This window comes from Hoplias malabaricus, chromosome 9 (assembly GCF_029633855.1).
Source record: "Hoplias malabaricus isolate fHopMal1 chromosome 9, fHopMal1.hap1, whole genome shotgun sequence".
Lineage (NCBI taxonomy): Eukaryota > Metazoa > Chordata > Actinopteri > Characiformes > Erythrinidae > Hoplias > Hoplias malabaricus.
The window spans coordinates 13,946,039-13,955,480 of record NC_089808.1 but is presented as its reverse complement, the minus strand read 5'-3'; the positions used below and the strand labels follow the sequence as shown (position 1 = coordinate 13,955,480).

Sequence of the window (9,442 nt, the reverse complement as noted above, 5' to 3'; positions counted from 1 at the left end):
TCCAGGGACCTGGAGGTTGTGGGTTCGATTCCCGCTCTGGGTGACTGTCTGTGAGGAGTTGGTGTGTTCTCCCCGTGTCCACGTGGGTTTCCTCCGGGTGCTCCGGTTTCCTCCCACAGTCCAAAAAAAAAAAAAAAAACCATGGTGGTAGGTGGATTGGCGACTCAAAAGTGTCCGTAGGTGTGAGTGAATGTGTGTGTGTGTCTGTGTTGCCCTGTGAAGGACTGGCGCCCCCTCCAGGGTGTATTCCCCCGCCTTGCGCCCAATGAATCCAGGTAGGCTCTGGACCCTCCGCGACCCTGAACTAGATAAGCGGTTACAGATAATGAATGAATGAATGAAATTGTGTATTGTGTAGCTAGCAAAATAATGTGGGGTTTGTGCTACCTTACAAGTCACTGCTCTTTCACTCCTAAAACTACACTTATAAATATATACATAGGTGATCCTGTAAAAAATGCTCTCTATTCTTATTTTTGATGTCTTGAACTAGTTCAAAACCCTGGTGTACTAATGGACTAGTGATGGGAATTTCTGGTCTTTTTGGGGAGCCGGCTCTTTTGGCTCGGCTCTTCAGGCTCCTAAATGGCTTTGTTTTACCACTTATTTCCACTGGTACAGAACAATATTACCTACATTTTACATGACTATATGGACAAAATATTATTGTTCAATATTAAAAATAAATAGTGTTGCAATGCCCAATTGTTTTATGGCTGTCTTGTAATAACTCACTGATTGCACTCACACATTCAATTGTATAAATAACTGGATTTTTATTTAAACACCTTAATAAAAAATCACTTGTAAACTCTGAAGTATAGCCAATGGAACCCAAAAGGTAGGTATTACAAAATACTTAATAGTATTTTAGTATTACAAAATACTTAATAAATTAAATAATCATCCATTTCTGGGTAATAACATAAACAAATACTCTGCAAAGTGCAAAACAGCAGCATTCAACGGTAGTGAATAAAACAACCACAACTGTCAACAAACATTTAACTGATTTAACATTTTCAACTATTTTTTGGAAGGCAGATTGGCATTCAGGAAAACCAAGTGTCTCAGTTTGGAGGGTTGGAGGGTTGGAGCTTGCTTGTTGTTCTCTGATTGGTTGAATGACAAGCCTTAGAAAAAAATGGCTCGGTCTTAGACGGGAACCGGCTCTCATCCTTCACTTACAAGAGCCGGCTCTTTGAATCGGTTTGTTCGCGACCAACACATCACTATAATGGACTCAGTTCAGACTAAACCAGACCTGGAGAAATGTATCCATGCTTTAATTTCTAGCAGGTTTGATTACTGTACTGTTCGGACTTTCAAAAGTGACTACTAAACTGTTTCACCTAATTCAAAATGCAGCTGCCAACCTTCTCACTAAGAGAAAAATAACATCATAACCTCTGATCCTAAATCCTTACTGTATACCAGTCTGTTACAGAATAGACTTTAATGTGTTGTTACTGGTCTATAAATGTCTTAAAATTGTAGGACCAGTGTTTTTCAGATCTGCTACAGACATATGAGCCAAGCAGAGCTCTTAGGTCTTTAGGAACTAGACAGTTAGTCCTGCCTAAGGTGAAAACCAAACTTGGAGAAGCAGTGTTTAGATATGATGCTGACTGAGAACATTAGAAGATCTCAAATTTTGAACACACCTCTAAATAATTTTTTTCATTCTTGTTCTTAATTAAATGCTTTTTTTGTAAAGCATTTTGAATTGCCCTTGTGTACAATCTATTGATCTCTTAATAAACTTGCCTTGCCTTAAGGCTACATTCATTCATTGTCTGTAAGCGCTTATCCAGTTCAGGGTAGCAATGGGTCTGGACACATTCACTCACACACTCACATCTACAGACAATTTTGAGCCACCAATATGTGTTTTTGGGCCATGGGAGGAAACCGGAGCACCCAGAGGAAGAATGGGGAGAATGCACGAAACTCCTTACAGTCATCCAGAGAGGTAGTCAATCCCCTAACACCAGATCCCTGGAGCCGTGTGACTGCCACACTACCTGCTGTGCCACCATGCTGCCCTGCCAGGCTGCAGTTATATAGAATTGTGTATCCTGACATTTTGATTATGAGCAATTCCTTTATCTCCATTAGGTTAATGATTATATGTTTTTAAGTTTTGCTTTTTAGTTCAGAAAGGTGCAAACAAAAGCCCACCCTCCAGTTTTGTACTGCTTCATACGCCCATACTTAAGAGAACTGCACTCTTTCATTATTAGTGTGCTTTCACACTCACAGGAGGAGTGATAAGTGACAGTTCAGTTCATAGCTGAGTATGCAATTTACTGACAATAGCAAACAACACAAAGACAGAGCAACAAACAACTCGGTGAGTCGAGATTTCTCAGCTTTATGCAAATGATTAATGATTCAGTGAAGCAACAATGATAGGCTCCAACAAATTCTTTGGACCAATCAGACATAAACATCAGAGGTCCCCAGCCTCTGCTTGTTAAACATGTTTTTCCTAAAGTCCTTTCGTTCCTGCATCATTTAAAATGGGAAAAAGAGTAAACAGTGCTTATGAGCCTCCTGTGTTTACCACTACACAGATAAGAATAGCATTTAAGTACATATACAGGAACAATTTAAAGAAAAAGAAAGAGTGGACATAATTAGCAGATATTGTTGGTGTCTCTGAAGAAAATAGCAATTTCTTTTGTCTTATTATTTACTTGTCAGAAGCTGGACCTGCACACACAAGACAATGCAAATGGCCTCAAGCACACCCAGAAGAGACAAACTTGGGGTAATGTAAACAACTTTTTCTCTGTTAGTATGAATGTATTGTGACACTGTGTTGTGGTTTGAATGCTTTGGAAAATTTAAATCGTCATCTGAGTAATGGGATTCAAATGCTGGCATAAATGTATGATTGTTATATACTAGGCATAAATTGTTATTGATAGATGTCATGATCTGTTTCTGATCTGTTCCTGTGGACCTTTTTTGTGTAGTTATGAGTGCCCTGGTTTGTGTTCCTTAATCTCAGCATGTGCTTCAGTCTCCACATATTGTGTCGTAACATGATATGAAATGTTTCTAATTAATTTATTGTCTGTAACCACTTTTAAGGTTACAGTGGGCACAAGGCAGGAACACAATACAGAGTGCCAGCCTACCACACATTCACTCACAGCTATGGACAGTACATTAACAAATATGTTTTTGGACTGTAGGATATTGGAGCACCCACTAGGAAACCCCACACAGACTCAGGAGGAACACACCAAACTCTGTACAGACAGTGAGGTTGGGTTCTGCTAAAAAAGATCTTGGCAAATAGGAATGTTTTCAGTGTCTCAGTCTCAGTATGATGAATTTAGCCTAAAATGTTTTTATTGCAGAAAATTAAAAACAATAAAATACTGTTTTAAAAAAAACCCACAGCATTCAATGTTCAATATTTGCTAATAAAGGCCTCAGTCAGTGAGAATTACAAGAGCACAAAAGAAGAAAAAGAGATTTATAAGCCTCATGAAGTTCAGTTCTGTTGGTAGTAAATGACCTGAGAATAAATGTTAGCATCTTTAATCATCTGCTGAGGGTCATTGATGTAATTTCCTGCTGCAAAGTGTAAAGCTTCATCACATGCCACCTGCAGAAAGAGATTGGATTTTATCATTTTACAGCTAATTACATGAACATAGTTGAATACTCTGTAATTTGGGTGCAAAGGTTTTGATTCACCTGCTTTATTTTGGTGAAAGAGTGACCTCCAGCAGCATCTTCAACAAGTAAAACATATATATATTAAAATGTTACATTATTGAACATGTTGGAAAAATCAGTATTTAGCAGTAATAATAATAATAATAATAATAATAATAATAATAATAAGTCCTCAACATACCTTTATGGCAACATTTGTGTAAATGTTGTCCCAGGAATAGACCCACAACCACAGATATTATGCTTGATACAGTGATCACAAGAAAAATTTGGTCCAACCCACTATCCCCTAAAAACAGAAATGAGACCTTAATTGTAAATGGGATGCAGAAATGTTTGTAAATATTTTAAAAAATGTTGTTATAAAATAGTTATTGTTTAAAAAAAATGAAACCAATGTACTTTTTAAAATGATCTTTATGGACAAACCCTATTTAGATAAAAGTTGGGATTTTCACTGACTAACTTGAGGTTATTTTGGAAATAAATGAATTAACAAATTAAGAATCTGATGCCTGCCACACAACAAAATATGGACTATAAAGACTGTGTCAAAATAAGAGTGAAAAGATTATAGAATAAATATTTTGGAAAATAGTATGAAAAAAAATCCACTAATTGCATGAGAAACTGTCAGGCTACTGTGATATAAAAAAATTTTCCACAAGGGCACAAGGTCCTTCAGGAATTTGTTTATTATTCAACACAGTCTGCTGTTGCAGCATGAAGTGCATTTTTTCTGAACTGGAATTTGGATAAACGGACATTGAGTCTTCTGTGCCAATGCTGAAATATAACAATGATAATAATAATAATAATAATAATAATAATAATAATAATAATAACAGCAATAATAATATTTTGTTCTTATATAGTTCTATTCAAAGACACATCAATGCTTACACTTTATTTTATATACATTCAACCCTAATATAAGGATAACAGTAATTAATACAAACAAAAAGCAAAATATCTTGGTGGCACAGTTCAGGATTATGTCAGATTGTATGCCACGGTGAAGAATTATGTTTTGGGATTTGATGTAAATCATGGGAAGAATACTTAAATCTTATAACAGTCTTATAACCAGAGAGACCTATATGTATTAATACTAAAAATTTATTTTAGGGGACAATTTCCAATTTTTAATTCAACACATTTTCTTAAGGTGTGAACACAATTTAAAAGTGATTATCTTATTTTTGTTGTAATTGAAACGGAATAAAATTGCCTTGAATTAATTGTGCACAAATTTAATATTTGGCTACATTTTTCATACATTTACTTAAAAAAAAGGGATGAAAACGGATTAAACAATGTACCAGTAATTAAGAAAAAAACAGGCACACAGACCTTCCGTACATTCAGCAAGTGTTGTTTGTATGTGTGCAAATTTAAAATTATACAAAAACATTTTGGTACCACTTTAAAATAAGACTACAATTATGAAGATTTAAAAACCTGTTTATTACATGGTTATTAATTAAGTTGTAAACACTTTTAAGGTAATTAAGAATCATTTGTAACACAAAAATAGAAAGGAAAACAGTGACCACTTTTTTGTCTACTTGTGGAAGTGTCAGAGAACGTACAGAAAATGTTGAGTAATTTAGTAATTTCATATGTTAAAGTAAACCACATTATCATTAATGTATAAAAAGACACTCTGTTGGTGGTTAATTCATTAAATGGTTAAACCGATCTAAAAATATTTGATAAAGCCAGCAATCTCAATGCCGACTGATGGAGAAGACGAAGACAAAGGTCAGTATCTGGCAAGATCTAAAGTTTAACTATAGATTGATGTGGTTTCACTGTTTGGGAAAAAAAGAGGTCACTGTTGCCCTTTCTATCTATGTGTTAGAGATGATTATTAATGACTATTATTGTAATAAAAATATGATTAATAACTATTAATAAATAGATTTTAAGCTATTTCTAAACCTTTATAAGTGTAGACTTATTCTAAAATGGTACCAACATTTAAAACAATATTTCTCACCAACAAAGTCCAGTTTAGTCCCGTTCCCAAACAGTATCTGTCCACACACAGCCACAGCACAGTAGTAAGTTCCAGCGTCAAAGAGACTGAGGTTGGTCTTGGAGAGTTTGTAGACACAGCTCTGTGTAGGAGAATCAGTCTCAGAACTCCTGCTACACTGACTGTTAGTGTCTCCATGAATGTAAATGATTCCTGGAGGAGATTCTCCTGATCCATGTCTCAGCCAGTACACACTGTGTTCTCCTGCCGTCGCATCTGTGAGGACTGAACACTGCAGAGTTGTGTTGCCTCCTTCTTCAACAGAGTCTAATACAGGAGTCTGGAGAACAGTGTAGAGACTTGGAGATGAACCTGAAGAAAAAAATATACACTGAGCACTGAATGAGCTGTAGACTTGGGTTTTAGACTAATGCTATTTTATAAATGAAAGGTATGAGATAAGCACCTACCATTAACAACTACAACCCTGCAGTCTGCTAAAGCAATATCTGAAAAATATGTAACTGCACAGTAGTATGTAGCTGAATCAGATGGTTCTGTGTTTGTGATGCTCAGATTAAAACTGCTTTCATCTCTTAATGCCTTAAAGCGGCTGATCTTGTCGAAGCCATTATAATAGTTAATGACTGCAGTACGAAAAACAGAAGCAACGAGAAGAGGCTTTTCTCCTGGAGTCTGTTTCAACCATGAAGTAACAGATGCAAGGGTTGATGTAAAAAAGCAACTCAGATGAATATGGTCTCTGTTCTGAAAGTACTTCAGCCCATTTAGACAAGGAACCTCAATCTGGGAGATGTCACCTGAAAGAAAATTAACTTAAAAATGGGAATATTGTACAGCCATCCATGTACTTCATAAGTGAGATGAAAATAAACTCACCTGAAACAATACCTAATGCCGCTGAGAAGAAAACTAATGCAAAATATCCAATCATTGTGGAACAGTGTATCTCCTGAAAAACAGGATAAATATCTTTGGAATGCAGTTAATTTGGTTACCTTACCATGGCACACTTAGCCAATGTGGTAAACTTCTGCAAGCACAGGTTTATAACACTGTGCTGAAAGCTGATTGGCTCCAATGACAGGAAGTAGGATTCAGCCCCAGCCATTCATAAAAATGAGCATAAAACATGAAATTAATATGCAAATCCCTCCTCCTGCAGAAACCCAGATCGTCAAGATTTAGACTCTAAGCAGAAAGGCCTTGGCCTGGACACTTTTCTTTTGGTGCCTGAGGAAGCTCAATTATCAGTATCTCTCAAAAATCTGATTTTAACACTTTTGTTGACATAACGTTTCAATTATGTTCATACGATATATTTAAAGCCACACACACACACACACACAGACACACACACACATATATATATATATATATATATATATATATGTGTGTGTGTCTGTGTATATAAAATTTTTATTACACTATTAAATTATAAGGCCTGGGAAATAGAAATAGTAAATAAAAGTGTTAATTATAACCCCCACTCTTTACATTACTTTACATTAAATTCAATGTCCCTTAAACAAACAAACGATTCTTCCTTCAAACGATTCCTCTTCATTTCAAAATTTCAACACACTTCAAAAAACGAAATATGCAGTCCTTTATTTAAGTTTTCAATTTATAGATTATGTTTTCACTGATTCACCATGTTTATATTTACTTCACTGTTCAAATTAAAGGAGAAATAAAAATAAATACACACACAAACACACACAAACACAGAGCAGTCACCCTCTGCATCTGGGGAGTGTTTGGGGTTTCATGTGCCTTGCTTAAGTGCAGGTCAGCTGTGGTGTTCCTTCACTCCCCCACCCCTAGTTTTCCTGCCATCAAACCCAGGACTTTTTACAGGCCACAGTTGCCACATGTGTGATGAATGAATGAATGGATGGGTGAAAGAATGAGCAAATGGAGAAGTGAATGAATTGTTGTCTTTACTTATTTTGTGGTTTTGGCTTGGTACAAGAACATAATAGCAACATATATATATATAAAAAAAAGATAGTCAGTGAGACATATCCATCAAACAAAGATGTTTGTTCAAGTTTGTTATATATATATATATATATATATATATATATATATATATATATATACACACTTACCAGTGATAAACACAGTTATACTTAAGTATAATTGGCTTATACTGACAAGTATTCAGAAATGTCTACAAATGTGCATATACTTAAGTATATATGGAATATAAATTTGTGAAGCTGCTTTGTGACAACATCAGTTGTAAAAAGCGTATAACAAATACATTTGATTTGATGATTAATCTTTTGATCACATTTAAGAACAATATAATTAAGCATTCTTACCTTATACATAAAGTGTAGGAATATTTGGCTTGTAATTTGAGGTTGAATAGTTTAAAATAAATAGTACATGGGTGGAAATAATCCTGATGTACACAATGTTATTAATGAGCACAGAAAGTGAACATTTGACTGACTTTATTGACAAAGTTTTTCTTTTGCATGATTTTATGTCTAAAACAACAACAACAGCAACAACAAATCAACCTTAAATACCTTAACTACTAATCCATTGTAAATTGTATGTTGAGGACATTTTGCTTCATGATAATTTGTACATATTATCTGTTCAGTGTGAGCTCCCATCCATTACGTTTGAGATCAGTGTTCATTGTGAGATACCATCCCATCTGTTTATTCAGAGTTTTCTCATTAGTGTTAGTATTAAACAAAAACAAAACACTGCTCTTGTAACATTCTATATTTTTCAATTAAATCTTTAGGTTAAGTTTAGGGTAAGGTTTATGTTTACTGGTAGGACTAGGCAATGTTTTAAGGCTACTTTTTCCCCTCTGTGTTGACAGATACTGTAAAATAAATAAGTGGGCAAATTTAGTCCCAAGAAGTAATGAAATAGCGCAGTATACTACAAGCACACTGAATAACTATTCTTATTACATGCTAAGTTTGCTTAATAAAAAATATACTTTAAATATACTTTTTGTTGGGGAATGTGAGCACAGAAGAAAGCATGAGAGTATTTTAAGCTTCAGGAAATTTAGTTCCATTGGTAGTAAAGGATCTGAGAGTAAATGTCAACGTATTTAATCATCTGCTGAAGTAATTCCCTGCTGAAAAGTGTAAGGTTTCTTCAAGTGCCACCTGCAGAGAAAGAGTGTATTTAAGAAATTCAATTTACAACCCCACTTCTAATGAATTCGGGATGTTGTAAAAAAAACAAATAAAAACAGAATATGATGATTTGCAAATACTTTTCAACCTATATTCAGTTGAATACACTACAAAGACAAGCTATTTAATGTTCAAACAGCTAAACTTTATTGTTTTCTTGCAAATATTCACTCATTTTGAATTTGAGGCCTGCAACACGTTTAAAATAAGTGGCACAATTGCAAGGAATTTAGGGCTTTTATCATCTACAGTCCATAATATCCTCAAAGATTCAGAGAATCTGGAGAAATTTCTGCAAGTAAGCGGCAAGGCTGATAACCAACAATGAATGCCCATGATGTCGATTCCTCAGGCATCATTACATTAAAAATCGACACCATTCCGTAACGGATATTACCACTTGGGCTCAGGAACACTTCAGAAAACCATTGTCAGTGATCAGAGTTCGTTATGCAAAGTGAATGCCATATATCTACAACACCCAGAAACACCACCAGCTTCTCTGGGCCCCAACTCATCTGAGATGGACTGACACAAAGTGGAAAAGTGTCCTGTGGTCCGTTTT

General features: G+C 35.1%; 1 protein-coding gene across 1 annotated transcript; it reads right to left on the bottom strand.

The window, feature by feature from the left end:
- Nucleotides 1-5,398: 5,398 nt before the first annotated feature.
- LOC136706622 (immunoglobulin alpha-2 heavy chain-like) lies at nt 5,399-6,809 on the bottom strand. The gene is made up of 4 exons (XM_066680219.1): nt 6,702-6,809; nt 6,148-6,484; nt 5,699-6,049; nt 5,399-5,436 (listed from the first exon to the last, which is right to left on the bottom strand). Exons 1-4 carry the CDS (start codon nt 6,807-6,809, stop codon nt 5,399-5,401), a joined length of 834 nt encoding a protein of 277 aa, XP_066536316.1.
- Between the last annotated feature and the right edge of the window lie 2,633 nt (nt 6,810-9,442).

Bases quoted from the DNA above. Each gene is read 5' to 3' on its own strand.
- LOC136706622 (XM_066680219.1), bottom strand. From the start codon at position 6,809: ATGGCTGGGGCTGAATCCTACTTCCTGTCATTGGAGCCAATCAGCTTT. The intron at 6,485-6,701 runs GTAAGGTAACCA...GACATCTCCCAG, and splicing joins CATTGGCTAAGTGTGCCATG to ATTGAGGTTCCTTGTCTAAA. The intron at 5,437-5,698 runs GTGAGAAATATT...CTTCTCCATCAG, and splicing joins GACTAAACTGGACTTTGTTG to TCGGCATTGAGATTGCTGGC.